Raw genomic sequence first — 13,706 nt, 5'->3', positions numbered from 1 at the left:
GAGATCATGTGTGGAAGACTAGAAGTACGAGTACATGTTTAAACGTGCATATGTAATTGTACACTGTACAAGCTTGTCCGGTAATTTCTGCCGGTTCAATACAGCGAAAAACACAAATTTGCGTGTTAGGCCAAACGTAGTGTAGTGGCAATCGCTATAGCGCAAACTTCGCGCTAAATATTTATATTATGTGCTATCTGTACCTTTACGACAGAAATTACCGGACAAGCTCGTACATATGCGCAGTTCGTTTATGCTTTTGTTTACTTAATCACCTGTTGCATTCATCCCGCGCATGATCAATTCATAATTAAGATTGAAAAATAACACATTAACAGCTGCAAATTTCTCAAAATCTAAGGACTGCAAAAATGTATTTATATGATTGTATCCTTGCAGTCGCTTAAAATGACAAAATTATACCAAACGGAAAACAATGAGTAAATTAACTGCACTGCGAAAGCCCGGCTGTTTAATGCAAAAGAACTACAACGCTAGACCAAAATAACGTTACTAGTGGGTTCTGAAAAGCGGTATACCGCTCACGATCAGACAATCAGATCCATATTTCAACAACAATACTGATTCCAACAGATAGCGATGACCTGAAAGACGCATGCAATATTCCTAGCTTGCCTTTTCCGACTCTCGTGGTGTCTGTAGGGTGAGCAGAATCCCCATGCTTATGTCTGGTTATATTTGTAGTATGTGATGTTAGCGGCGTCGGAAGCTCCAGCATTAAAACTTCAAACTTAGCGACAATAATTGATTTCGTATCGTTTTTGGCAGACTTCGCACTGGACGTTGCAACACCATATGAATTTGCACTTGCAGCGATCCTTGCGCCACACAACTAATAAATTAAATTTTTTGTTAGTGATAAATACATCATGTACGAGTATTCATTATCTATGACTGCGTAGTACTTTTTGAAAGTTTTTTAGACAAAGCGCTAAATACTGATAGGAGCAATGTAAACTAAGTACCACAGTAAATATGTACAATCGTGCAAGGTATTTTAGAGTATCACGAAATTTGGTTCTCACCTTTTGTGTAGTGACCTCGTCCACAGCACATTCTTTTGCAGCTGTTGGAAGCCGCAACGGAACTATTGCATATTCTACCTGTCGTTCCAGGAATACCTGCAACATTATTTATAACGATTCTGCAAAAAGACAAGACGACAAAAAGACAAAAAGAAAGACAAGATTGCTTTGGGTATTGCATTGCTATTAATAACGATTTTATTGTTTCTTCAACGTGTAAATTTGTTAGAGCAGACTCGTTCTTTTGTTACTACTCGTATTTCTAGACCACTAATCTTTTAAACAAAACGATACTACCCAAAGCTGACCGTAAATGGCAGCTAATAATACACTTTCGCTTCCGTTCGATATCGCCAATCTCTTGAATGTACTCAAAAAATAATATTCTGGTTACGTTGCAGGACTGTACAGATAGTACTACGGCTGATGCAAGGTACCTCGCTTTCTGTTCGCTCTGCAGTAATCCGGTGATTTATCAATGTATACCAAGTCATCCTTTCGAATTGGTTTTCGTTTGCTCTTCATCTCCCTCCGCTTCAACTTGCTTATAGATTTTTTTGCAATCCACACTGCGCGCGAGTATTTCTTTTTTAGTGCCGAACCAACAACATGGAAGTTCTGAACAGTATTCCAGCAAGTTTTCATCTATTGCAGAAATAAACGGCAAAACATATTGTCATTTAAACTGATCATGAACGAAATAAATGTTTATTCGCAGCTAAAAAATATAAAAACAGTTGATCGTTTGTATTGGACATTTACAAACCTCGCAACTTCCACTAACTCCGTGGCACCGGCATTGTATTTTCATGGATCTCTGAACGGCCTGCAAACAAAGCAACAGTCAAAGCAAAAGACACGCAGTAAGACACGAGTTCTATAAAATGCCCCAACGTATGCTATAATTATGGTCGCATAAAACTTTGCGAGAAACGCGGTTTTCTTAACGAATTAGATGGCGGGGAATTTTTACGATCAAGTAGCGTATTTGTGAGATCGTCTGAGGACAAATTACTATTAGACATTAGTCGTAAAAAGGTCGTATCCTGCTTTAACCGCTATTGTTAAAAGAGAAAAACAAGTCAATTGATTATGAGTTCATTGTCTGAGAGTCGCCTGGTTTCAGACCATTATCCTAACCGTAGGAATGCTAGTGGAAGACCAATGCTCATATAACTGCGAAAGACATAGCCCAAAATTCGATGTACATATTGCAAAAGCATATGCATGTATGTCCTGTCCTGGCCACGCGCAAGCCGTGAAAGCCAAGCAGTTTATTATAATACTCGTACAGTGTTCTTCTGAACACATATTTTAGCTACCTTGAACGTCATTAAAATGAATTTGTTACAATGTTACGTCATTAAAATGGATTTGTTACGTTAAATATGTCGTCACATTATTCGGAAACAAGACCGGATATTGGGTATTTGCGACAAGGTAAACGTTCTACTTTGAATGCTTACTGTAGAGAAAACTAGCTTTCGTTCGCAGTTTCCTGCCAACACATTATCAGATGTCAGTCAAATCCAAACGTTTTGATCCTGGATGTTCACGAATCATAAGGAACAGGAGTTATCTTTTCTGGTGTTAGAAATGCTTCACATATTTATATATCTTCCGTATGAAATGCAATAGTTTGTTTATAGAAACTTTGTTGTGGAACTTTTGAAGCATTCAAAATAATTCATAGTACTACAATCGTGAATTTTGATTTCGATGCAATAAGTACGCCTACTGGTAATCGAGGATAAATACTATGACGCGGGGATCGCTGTGCTATGTCCACTTTAGTCTTTGGCTGACTGGTGCGCACACGTCTGCGTTTGGAAAATATTAGACGCGTCAGTGAGCACTGTAAATTTCATTTGTTGGATTGAAATTCATTGCAAGGGAATTTGTAAAATTTCCATTGTCGGTGTAAGTCGTGTCAACTTGAAATGGACAAGCATCAGCGGTCTGCATCTCCGCAACACCAGCTACAGCGCCGCTTTCGGTTAGGATTTAAGAAAAGCTGCCGGTCATAAAACATTATGGTGGCGCAGTTCCTATCTAGTGCCAGATTTTACGCCTAGACATTTCAACCCCGAAAATGGACGTTTCTAGTCCATAAAAGCTGTTATGCTATGCCGTTCAGTTTAAACTGCGGGGTACACTCTGCCGTCTGCAAACTGGTCCCTTAAATCAATAAACGTCAAAAATTCATTGGAGGTCACTGCTGCAGAAAGTGTTAAGGCAGGCGCTAACCCAACAGGTCGCATACGCTCTCGACGGTGTTGTGTCGTCCCATTGCACACATGTCTGAGTTAGCAGCTGTCAACACGGTTGAAATCTGCGTTTGTGTTAACGCGTGCAATTAAACAAACTGTGCCAAAGTCCCTGTTGACACATGACTACAGACGTCGCATACCATTCGTCCAGCTGCTTTGTTGTGCAAGTGCATAACATCCCGTATACTGCGGGAATCATGACGCTTAATGTCTTCCGGAGCGTCGTTGAAGAGACGCGAAAATTCCATGCCAAACTCCACGTTGTCCGAGCAGCCGCTCCATTTCCATCCGTTAACATTATCACGCTGGCCTTCACGGCGCATATCACATGAGCAGTCCGTTAAATTACCGGAACTGCAGGCGCGGACTACCGCGTGGACCACGGCGGCACTGGAGATGGCCGCAATGAAGGCCGTTTCCCTGTTGCCTGAAACAGAAGTCGACCGGTGGTTTCCCAAACTGATATAACCGGCGAAAAGCGTACAATGAGGTCGGATGTAAGAATAATCTCTACATAGTTCTCCGTGATACCATGTAAAGTCTAATCTGGATTCTCGAACAAGCCAACAAAAAAATTTTAACCTGGATATTATCCAATGAACACAATTTTAAAATATATTTATAGACGCGGTATAAAGAATTTTCGGATAACTGTATGGCGGGAACGAAAGTTGTCGCTCAGAGCTTAATTTTTGAATAACTGCATGCTTATGTACATATTAGAAAAATTAAACGCCGTGGATCGTGACACACCTCAGAGAAAACGACTGCCCATTAAACTTCTCATATGTTGTACAATTCGTCAAAGGTTATTATTACATAGTGGATTACTTACCCTTAACAGCCACTTTTCCAAAGACGGTATGATCATTAGTGGTGGTACAATTCCAAAGGTCATGACGAAACTGATTCTGGCATTCCATAATGGCCAATTTGGCGGCACTGGATACTTGAGCGAAAACAATGGGAGTGCGCCGGCAAAGCACAAGCTGGTGATCAACCAGACCGGGGATGGTACTGCACCAGGCAGTATCCGGTGTATTTTGAGTATCACTGTGAATCTGGGGATTTAGTACAAAATCAGGAGCTTGGTATAGGCTGGATCCGGCAATGCCGATATGCCTGCAAACCACGCAATCTAAATTTTCTAAAAAATAAACCGCGTGTCGTTTTTCATTTAGAAACTGCTTGTACTGTAGAAGCACTTAAAGTAGTCATGCTATCGTTATAAAGGTCATCACGCATATTTGTCTCCGCATCGGTTGCGCAAATCACGTATTTTGAGTATGTTATGGACAAGAAAGAGTTACTGACTGGATAATTATTAATTTCGATTAACTAATGAGAAACAAAAGCACTGCATATTTATTAAACTAACAAAAGCAATGAAAGAGAAAAGATATGCTACCGTGATTGGCTGCATAAATAGCCAGTTAAATTACAGACTTTAGAGCGAAAAAAATATCCTATTCTGTTTTACAGAATATTATACTTACATCCAAGTCGCCAATGCTCCAGTGGAACAATGTGGATGGACAAAAAAGATGAACAGTATTGTAAAAACAGGTAAAATATGCCACTTTGCGCTGACAGAGTTTCCTGGGGACATTGTGTTCGTTCATAGTTAATTATCATAAAAACTCCTGCTTAACATGCCGACTTTTACGACTCCTACGGTAACCTTCATGTACGTAATGATATATATGCAGTAATAATCTTGTAAGGAGAACGGACTCTTGGTAGTTTCCAGTGCAATCTGCACACGACAGCTGTTTATCAGAAAAACACTGAAAAGAAAAAAGAAACTGGGCGAAGAACGCAGATTAATAACGTGGATATGCACAAACTGAACATCAGATCACCATGTAAAATAACGCAAAATTTCTTAAAATGAACACAGAAGTAACAAATCTGAAAGGGCATAGGTCGTATTTAAAAGTGCTCGACTTCACCCTTCTCGTCCGCTCATTGAACAAGCTTATTAGTCATTGGTCATAAACGAAGCCGTCAAGAATCACTGACTAAACACCAGTAAAAATGCTAACGGAAGGCAAAATTGTACTGCAGCAACGAATAGGATCAGTCAGGGAAATTTAACGAGCGCAAGCCCTTTGTCTACCGGAAGAATGAACCGCGCAGGTACTTGTGCAAACGTGTGCTGTACGGATACTGGTATCAAATTTATTATCAAATCTGTTGAATATTAGTCTACATACTGTGCACAAAAATACGTATTTCCATGTAGCTCACGGTTATAGCACACGGTTATAGCAGCTCCACTTTTTTGATGGTCCGCAGCGCATTGTCAAAATTAATCTACCATTTAAAGCTGCTTATTTTAAAGCTGGACTTTTAATGAGGTACCACGTATGTTCCCATGTATCTGTAATTGTGGTTATGTATAATGAATTATGAGAATCTACGAAAAACCTTTTAGGCGCGTCAAACGTCAAAGAAGCAATCGCGTTATATTTAGAAGAATCTCCTTCAAAATTCTCACTGTCAACAATTATATCGCCCAAGACAGAGGGTAAGAATACGGGAGCAACCAGATTTCAGCGCTAGACGAGTTTTTGAATAAGCAATCTTAGCAAAAATTTTTTATTTGTACTAAAGAACTTATTTATGTCAAATAACACAATGTCCAATCTTTTGAGCGAGTCCAGGACAGAAAATTCAGTTCCTCAGTACAGAGACTCTGTATATGTTTCCTGGACAAGGTACGGCTCGCATGGACAAGTTCCATTGCATATAGACGTACAGTATAGTTAGATGGAATAATGTCTTTAACGGGTAAACCGTCCCAAAAGGGTGTTACAGTTTGGGCAGTAGTGCAAGACATCTTGCATGGAATCCACTCTGTAATTAATATGTAAATATAGATATGCAAGGTTAATTCTGCACATGCCTAGTTGCATTCTGGAATAAATCACTGTAAAAGTTTATAGAACTGTATTATACTATACTAATAATCGTAAGTAGAGAGTATGCCAAATTTATGTATCGTACACTAACAACTCTCGGTGTATTCTAATGTAAGATATTACTTTGAATGGTAGCACTTACACCAATGGAATCCAGAAACACAGTACACCACCTAGAACCAAGACGGGTTGTTACTTAAAACTAGTGCATTAATTACAGTTTTTGGATCTGAACGGTTTTTTAAATACTTATTGTTACGTATGCGTTAGTTCAAGTGTATTTTGCGAAAGTACTGTATGTAGTTCGAAGTCGAAGCGCGTAACGCTCCAACGCATTGCAAAGGTTGTAAAAAATTAACACCTACTCTAGCTTACCCAAAATGCAAAAAATCGCCATCCAGGTGTAAGCGTGACTACCTAATTCGTGATTTATACGGGTCACAATGAATTGTCCACAACAAGGGCATCTGCAAAAAAATCTCCATAAAAGCAGCAGATATGAAAGAAACGTATGCTTAAAAACTCTGTGGTATACGCACAGTAGACCGCATCCTGATTGTACTCGCACAGTTCAACTTACACTCCTTGGGAGGGCTCCGGTCCCAGGATGAAATGGACAACCGATGGATCGGCACTGGTGGGCCCTGTAACCACCACCGTTGTGGTATGCGACGCTAGCGCTACGCCAGGCTGACCGACGTATGGTGTGTAAGGAGGAGGTGGAGGAACGTGTTGACCTAACGAACATTTTTAGAAATTTGTGCATTTTTGTCACTGTATATGTACTGCGGTTACCAATACCATTACCGTAGTCCTATATAGATGCCACCATTAAAATCGTGGGTTTTCATTAATTTTCTTTACAATACGTATACACTTACCGCCTGGATTTTCTGGGTTAACAGCTGCAGGCAGGCCTGATTTTTCGAAATTCCCATTTTGAGGATCCATGGCTTATGAAATTTCTGGAAAAGACTTTCAAAGTTCGAGCTTTCTACCTCCGGCAAGATGACAACTCAATATCGTGCCGCTTTTGAACGGTACATTATTATGCGAAATTTAAACAATGAAGTGTCGAGTAGAATAACAGGAATGCTACGCACTGCATACGCGCAAGGAGAACTTAACGTCTTGGCAAGCCCACCAAATTAATATATATATGCTTGGTAAATTACTAATACTCGAATATTACTTATTTTGCGTACAACAGCAAAAAAAAACCATATGAAAAATTTACCAACCGTCTGCGTTAGATTATTCCTAAAAACTTTGGTCAACGTAGAAGTACCTAATTTCCGCACAAGCTGAAAATCTACTGCACAGAAGTTCTATTAGCGAGGAAACTTTTAACTGTACCGGTCGTACGTAAGGGAATTGTTGTATTTGCTTACGCATTTCTAACATGGAACGTGATGGAAGTGTCGATAATGTGCGATAGGGTTACTTTAAGCCTGATCAGAACATGACAAGGTTATCGGTTAATGTGGACTGATACGGCAATTATTGACACTGCAACGATATGAAATCACGAAATATATGCAACGTAACAAAGAAGCGGTGAGTCGTTTGGTTTATTATTTCATTTCATCAATTAAGCAACTATAAACTATTATATCTAGATCTGATTTCTAAAACTCCGATTCACTAGGTGACGGTGCATCCTTTACCCAGAATATATGCCAATATGTATATTACTTTCAGTACTTAATCTTATAACAAATTCACGAATACTGCTTCAAAAATAAATTTCAAAAACAAAGTATGCCAAGGAACTATAGCGACGGTATCACATCTAGGGTACGGTTATGGCAATCAAGAGAAACTTTGTCGTGGTAATTATAATGTTATTAATGCTATTATTCAATTTATAAAATTTACGAAATGGCTGGACGCGCCAACAAACCAGCCGCATAGAAATTGGCTACAAGATTATTATTACAACGTTATCCGGCGGCAAAGACGCACACTGAAATTTTTTTTTATTTTTTCCAGATAGTTTTTGTTGGAACATAATACTGACGTTATGGTTTTTACCTTTTTTTTCCATCTTTTTTGTCGCCTGGCCATGGCATTAACTGGAAAAGTTACTTCAAACACGATAGCATAATCAGTCTGGCTTGGCTGTTGCTGCGTTTTCGACATTTCCAGCGAAGTTACAACGAACATTCAACATACCCAGTTGGTTATAATACACGCTATTTGTTTGCGTAATTGCAGAAGCGGGATAAGAAAGTTCAAATATGCACAGACAGCTAAATTACAGGATTAAGAAGAAGTCCAGCAAAAAGAAACAAATTGCCGGAAAAAGAAAAAAGGTTCAATTTTTCTGCGCAGTTTTTTGTCTTTCCAGTAAATGTGTTCCAGCGCAACAATAAGCCTTGAAACACCGAAAGAAGTGGAGAGCACATTCTGCGTGATCTTCATCCTGCAGGTAATGTACTGAACTCTTATTGAGGCATCGCGCGCTTGACCTTTCATTGTTAGGCTATTAATGTCCTGTGTGATGTCTATACCGTATTCAATTTACTTTGGTCGATATTCGGTTGTACAACATGAATATTAAAACCCTACAAGAATACTTTTTTGTCTGAACAAGCATATCGTTCCAATTTCGATCCATCAAGAATATGCAGATATTGCTACTAGCATCATGTGTTTTACAATAATCAGCTATTCTGATAAAGCAAATACATGCACCGCCACAACAAAGAAATCCAGTTTGAGTAATATGACTAACTCACAGATTAGCTGCCATTAATTGTTCTATTGTGTCCTAATCGGCAGAGATAAGAAAATACAATATAGTTCGCCTTGAAATTAAATTCTCTTGTAGCGCCCCACAAAGACTTTGCAGTTCGGACAAGTATGGAGGACGTCTTTGCATTCATCCACACTGTAACACACGCAACATACCTATTTATTGGTAATAACTAATAAGTATTATTAATTGTAAGAAAGCACCAACAAAACACTTTACTGTTGCTTTAATTTCATTAATTATCAATCAATCTTAACCATAAAATATGTAGCGAAACCAGTTAGTAATGCATATTGTCAAACTGACTCAAAAACCAATTATCTGTACGCACCATGTGGGAATCAGGCAACATCCGAGCCAGCATCCTACAATTCAAAAAAATAAAAATGCAGGAAGGATATAACCGGCAAGTTGAACTAAGGTTTAAAATTAACCTAACCATAAGCGTATACAGATAGATATGTATAATACAAGTAGAAGCAGAACCAAAAGTGCAGTAGCAGCGCATATCAGGGCAAAAATTTTAAAAAAACCAGCTGATCTGATACACATATAACTTACCGAACAAACATAAAAGTCCCATTAGCGCATAAGTTAATCCACCATTTTCGAATTCAGTTGTCGTTACAACATGTTGCCGACAGTTTGGACACCTGTAAAACGACCGACGCATAGATCACACCAGATGCGCTCTTCAAGGAAAAAAACTTTTAAATTATCGTTTTCATGCGCGCGACTTTACACAAATAACTAAATCAAAATTAAAAAAGTTACTGGATAAATGCTTTCAAAAATGCTTTTTTGATTAACACTTTTCGAAAACTCAAAGTCTGTTAACCATTGGAGTGTTGGTAGTTACAAAGGACAAAACGCTGAGCCTGCGTTCGCAAAAAAACGATGACCCTGCTTCCTGTAGTTACGTACTAGAATTTTAATTGAACTCTCGTACGAAAATGCGAACTTACTCCAATTGTGTAGGATACTGGCTCAAACAAACTCCCGGTGACGTTATGATGACGGTGCTAACAGGGGCTCCATGTTGATAGCTGTTGGGTGGTGGATACGGATATGCCGGAGGAGGGGGCGGCATTTGCTGGCCTGTGGAGTTTCAAACACATGTTCGAAATCATATGAAAATTCTTTTCGGTTCTTGAGGGGTGAAATTCTCAAAGTTTTTTATTTAATATTTTTTTTACCACACACATGTTAGTACAATTTATTTGCAACTCCAAGAATGCAAATGCATATACGTACGAGTTTGTAATTATTCAGTTTAATGTCAGTAATTAAACACGCCGAACTCAAAGCGGCAATAATATTATGATATTATAGGTAAGTAGTAATTCGTACCTGCTGGATACGGACCTGGCGCCGCAGGATAATCGCCTACAGGATTGCCCATGTTAAGAAAGTATCCTTATTTGTATGACTTTTTTGCACAATAAGGAGACAAGTTGAGAATCAAAATTTTCGGAGAACCGTACACCAAATGTGCAAAATGTGCAGGCGGTATGCGCTATTAAATAACCTCATCCGCGGACAACCAAAAACGAATATGAGGTCACTAATTTGGGTTTTAAGCTGAGGTGGTGTGACCAAATAGCGCTGGACCGCCTATTTCCGATCTATCTGTACTTGTACTGGCAGAATTATGTACTTAACGTAAAATTGCTTTAACTCACAATGCCTGATTTAAGGAAATAAGATAATAGTGTCTTATCAAACACATAAAAAGGCACCACAGAATTTGACTAACGTCATACATCAAAGGTTGTCCATAACGTATTTTGGCATTTTACTGAAATTACTGTAATCAATTAATGCGATCACACACACGCGATAAGTGGACCGACGAAACATCTATGAATCGCACATGTATTCTGAATTTATGCAGATCTTCGTCATTACAAGGTTTCCAATACCAACGGAACTCATACAAAACTGCTGTGTTTTATAAGGTATAAAAGAAATTTACAGTCACATTCACCTTCCTATTCAGTTTCGAGTGATCGACTCCGTGTTATTCGGTGTATGCGATGTGTACAGAGATGTATTTGCAGTATGTATTTCTTCGGTATTTTTCCTTGTAATAATTATTTCTTCGGTATTTTTCGTAAAGCGGTTATGATTTACGCATCACATTTCCTGATAAAAACATGATCGCGCTTATTTAAAAATTACAAAACGCGAGACCACGTTCTTGTTGTAGTTTCTGCAGTCAGTTTCGGTACTTCAACATCACTTTCCCAGCACCTCCTGAATCAACCTTTGGTTTACTTCACAGGATACTAGGAAGTTGATGTTTAAACAGTAATCATTATAGTAGTTCAGTAGTTCAGTTTGCAAGTCAGATTTATTTAGCATTATAATGCAGCAAACTAGTTTAGTTAAACAACAACAATGCAATGGGAATGGGCGGGAGGGAGAAAAATTTCCCTTGCCAAAACTGCAGTAAATGATTTCAACAAAGCACACAACTCTCAATCAAGGAGCAAGCATCTCAGAATCTCCGATTCTGAGGAAACAAGGCCACCCAACAAACCAATGATAGCCGACAAACGGCCATAAACCCAAAATGGGAGGGATGTGCACCCACAATTAACTGTGATTAAATACATTTAATCATTCATTATAATGCAGGGTTACGAGTAGGTGTTTGGAAATGCAAAGGTCATTGATTAGCGCAGAACCCCAGAACCCTTCGAAGTCATGAGAAATTTATACCCACACTCTGATGTGAAATCACGCTGTTGTGCTGTAAATCGATGATCGATCACATATGGCCGCTGCTGCACATCAGCAACTAATTAGGCATAATTATTTCAACATTCGAAGCGTAAGGAAAAAATTATTTAAGAAATATTAAGTGCCTTATATATAGAACTTCCCAGATTTTTTTATGAAGAAGAAAATACAGGACGAGGTTTTATAAGAAATCAACAATCATTTAGTCCGAAATTCAACATTCTTCTCCGAAATTCAAGAATCACGATCAGTCATGAATTTCGCGATCTTGAAGAGCCTTGTAAGAAATAAACGAAGGTTCGCCTTTCGGTGGCACATTTACCGCCACAATCTCTGGAAAATTCTTCACATCTCCTTCGCGTACTTGGTTTCCTCCAGCAAAAACCTCTTTCAAATCATCCTGCTCCCGGTTTCTCGATCGTTTCTTTCGCCACTCATCAATGCCAAGTATGACTGCCAGTATAAAAAGCAAACCGAAGCATCCGGTAAACGGATACAGCCAACATCGGGGACTGCGCACGCGCAGCAGCAAGTTTGCAGTGTCATTGCCATATTGACCACTCACAACGCAGGTGTACAACGCTCTATCCAAGTAATCCACCGTGCCAAATATCAGTTTTGCATTGGTGTTGTTTTGGGCATTCGACGAAAATCCAATCTGTGGATGAGAAAACTCGTTCATAATTTCTCCATCGCGCAACCACGAAAAGGTCACATTTGGTAGCGGTGCCGCCTGCAGGCACTCGATCTCGACGTGATCGGTGCCCGCGTAGAAGTGTATACCGTTGGCCGGATGGATAAAAATCCAAGGCAGGGCTTGTAGCTCCACTACGGCTTCGTCCGTTTCATTTAAGACAATCCTGTAGTGTCCGACATCCGCCCACGCCGGATTGCGAATGGTCAGCATAGTGCTATCACCGTCAATTTGCACCTGATACCGGTGTGATGGAGAAATAATTATTTCGTCTTCCGGAAAGTTAGCTGTACTGAACCTTGTAAATTTCCATGTTACATTTGCGAGATACGAGTAGGAAGATTGGCCAGCACAAACAATAGTGGTAGTTGGGTTGTGCCCAAGGCGAAATGTGTGCGCAGACGGGCATTTTACCGCTCCGTATTCGTTAATCAGGAAGGAAAGTTGTAGTATGCATATCAGCAACAAATACTGCGACACTGATGAAAATATTGTGGTATTCATTTTGACGATCAATACCACCTAGTATCAATTATCAAATGGAGATAAGGCAGTTTCAAAATATGGGAATTCGTGAACTGTGATTGTCAAAGGGGGAAACCTTACTCATTCAATCTTCCAGCGCAATATGCGTAAAATCCTTTTAAATTGCGACCATGATGCATCGTTGATCCCAAACGCCAAAAAATGTAACATCCAAAAACATGCAGCGTTTGTGGGTGTCAAAAATGTCTGCAGCTGGGTGGAATTGCAGTGCAACATCCACTGACGAAATTCAAAGTGCGAGTCCGTACATTAATTTTTCTACTGACTGAAAACTTGTGCGGATTTTAATTCAGTACACTAACAAGTGCATTAAACTAGACATCGTAACAACTGTTTTTGATATCACAGTTTTCTGCTCCGAAACCAATGTATGCGTTAAAATTTGAAAATTGTAAGTAGTACTGTATACATCACAGAATTCTGGCGCATATTAAACATCCAGTTGCACAACTGCACCATGAGAACTTCCGGTGCGGCGATATTAAAGTGTACACTAGGAGCATGAATAAGCGTGGCTAACAAAAGACAAAAAGGTTTGTCACGACTTACCCAGTGATTCACTGCAGTTCTTTGACCTGATAGCTATCGAAATTTGATTGCTGCCGCGGATGGTAACATCGTGAACGAATTTTAAAAAAAACAAACTCTGAATTTCTTTGCTGTTTTAAACTAAACATCAAAACATTATATTAATTCAGCTACCGTAGTTGTTGGTGCTATTTA

At 39.2% G+C, this 13,706-nt stretch overlaps 4 protein-coding genes across 7 annotated transcripts; all 4 read right to left on the bottom strand.

The window, feature by feature from the left end:
• Positions 1-283: 283 nt before the first annotated feature.
• Positions 284-5,406, bottom strand: LOC129580670 (protein Wnt-16-like). The gene is made up of 7 exons (XM_055471304.1): positions 4,813-5,406; positions 4,152-4,438; positions 3,457-3,743; positions 1,813-1,872; positions 1,484-1,691; positions 1,047-1,142; positions 284-853 (listed from the first exon to the last, which is right to left on the bottom strand). The coding sequence occupies exons 1-7, from the start codon at positions 4,923-4,925 to the stop codon at positions 753-755; spliced, it is 1,152 nt and encodes a 383-aa protein (XP_055327279.1). The 5' UTR covers positions 4,926-5,406; the 3' UTR covers positions 284-752.
• A 480-nt stretch (positions 5,407-5,886) lies between these two features.
• Positions 5,887-7,644, bottom strand: LOC129580677 (lipopolysaccharide-induced tumor necrosis factor-alpha factor homolog). 3 transcript variants are annotated; one of them, XM_055471313.1, is made up of 6 exons: positions 7,529-7,644; positions 7,122-7,205; positions 6,821-6,977; positions 6,616-6,707; positions 6,383-6,413; positions 5,887-6,175 (listed from the first exon to the last, which is right to left on the bottom strand). In XM_055471313.1, the coding sequence occupies exons 2-6, from the start codon at positions 7,189-7,191 to the stop codon at positions 6,103-6,105; spliced, it is 423 nt and encodes a 140-aa protein (XP_055327288.1). In that variant the 5' UTR covers positions 7,192-7,205; positions 7,529-7,644; the 3' UTR covers positions 5,887-6,102. The 3 variants fall into 3 exon arrangements, with proteins under 3 accessions (XP_055327288.1, XP_055327287.1, XP_055327289.1); XM_055471312.1 differs by having other exon boundaries at positions 7,482-7,636; XM_055471314.1 differs by having other exon boundaries at positions 7,478-7,595.
• Positions 7,645-8,849: 1,205 nt separating this feature from the next.
• LOC129580678 (LITAF domain-containing protein-like) lies at positions 8,850-10,677 on the bottom strand. Of its 2 annotated transcripts, none has more exons than XM_055471316.1 (5): positions 10,364-10,677; positions 9,964-10,096; positions 9,560-9,651; positions 9,330-9,363; positions 8,850-9,133 (listed from the first exon to the last, which is right to left on the bottom strand). In XM_055471316.1, exons 1-5 carry the CDS (start codon positions 10,398-10,400, stop codon positions 9,058-9,060), a joined length of 372 nt encoding a protein of 123 aa, XP_055327291.1. In that variant the 5' UTR covers positions 10,401-10,677; the 3' UTR covers positions 8,850-9,057. The 2 variants fall into 2 exon arrangements, with proteins under 2 accessions (XP_055327291.1, XP_055327290.1); XM_055471315.1 differs by having other exon boundaries at positions 10,349-10,658.
• A 984-nt stretch (positions 10,678-11,661) lies between these two features.
• LOC129580675 (titin-like) lies at positions 11,662-13,443 on the bottom strand. Its single transcript, XM_055471310.1, has one exon. The coding sequence runs from the start codon at positions 12,939-12,941 to the stop codon at positions 11,991-11,993; it is 951 nt and encodes a 316-aa protein (XP_055327285.1). The 5' UTR covers positions 12,942-13,443; the 3' UTR covers positions 11,662-11,990.
• Positions 13,444-13,706: the final 263 nt, after the last annotated feature.

The sequence above is a fragment of the Paramacrobiotus metropolitanus genome, unplaced genomic scaffold, assembly GCF_019649055.1.
Source record: "Paramacrobiotus metropolitanus isolate TYO unplaced genomic scaffold, Prichtersi_v1.0 Parri_scaffold0000004, whole genome shotgun sequence".
In the NCBI taxonomy this organism is placed as follows: domain Eukaryota; kingdom Metazoa; phylum Tardigrada; class Eutardigrada; order Parachela; family Macrobiotidae; genus Paramacrobiotus; species Paramacrobiotus metropolitanus.
The sequence above is the reverse complement of the archived record's forward strand: the minus strand, read 5'-3'. Positions and strand labels throughout refer to the sequence as shown.

Bases quoted from the DNA above. Each gene is read 5' to 3' on its own strand.
- LOC129580670 (XM_055471304.1), bottom strand. From the start codon at position 4,925: ATGTCCCCAGGAAACTCTGTCAGCGCAAAGTGGCATATTTTACCTGTT. The intron at 1,692-1,812 runs GTTTGTAAATGT...TTTCTGCAATAG, and splicing joins GAGTTAGTGGAAGTTGCGAG to ATGAAAACTTGCTGGAATAC. The intron at 854-1,046 runs GTGAGAACCAAA...TTAATTTATTAG, and splicing joins ACGAGGTCACTACACAAAAG to TTGTGTGGCGCAAGGATCGC.
- LOC129580677 (XM_055471313.1), bottom strand. From the start codon at position 7,191: ATGGATCCTCAAAATGGGAATTTCGAAAAATCAGGCCTGCCTGCAGCT. The intron at 6,978-7,121 runs GTAAGTGTATAC...AATGTTCGTTAG, and splicing joins TAACCCAGAAAATCCAGGCG to GTCAACACGTTCCTCCACCT. The intron at 6,708-6,820 runs GTAAGTTGAACT...ATTTTTTTGCAG, and splicing joins CCGGAGCCCTCCCAAGGAGT to ATGCCCTTGTTGTGGACAAT.
- LOC129580678 (XM_055471315.1), bottom strand. From the start codon at position 10,400: ATGGGCAATCCTGTAGGCGATTATCCTGCGGCGCCAGGTCCGTATCCA. The intron at 9,364-9,559 runs GTAAGTTATATG...TTTGAATTGTAG, and splicing joins GGGACTTTTATGTTTGTTCG to GATGCTGGCTCGGATGTTGC. The intron at 9,134-9,329 runs GTGCGTACAGAT...CGTGTGTTACAG, and splicing joins TGTTGCCTGATTCCCACATG to TGTGGATGAATGCAAAGACG.
- LOC129580675 (XM_055471310.1), bottom strand. From the start codon at position 12,941: ATGAATACCACAATATTTTCATCAGTGTCGCAGTATTTGTTGCTGATA.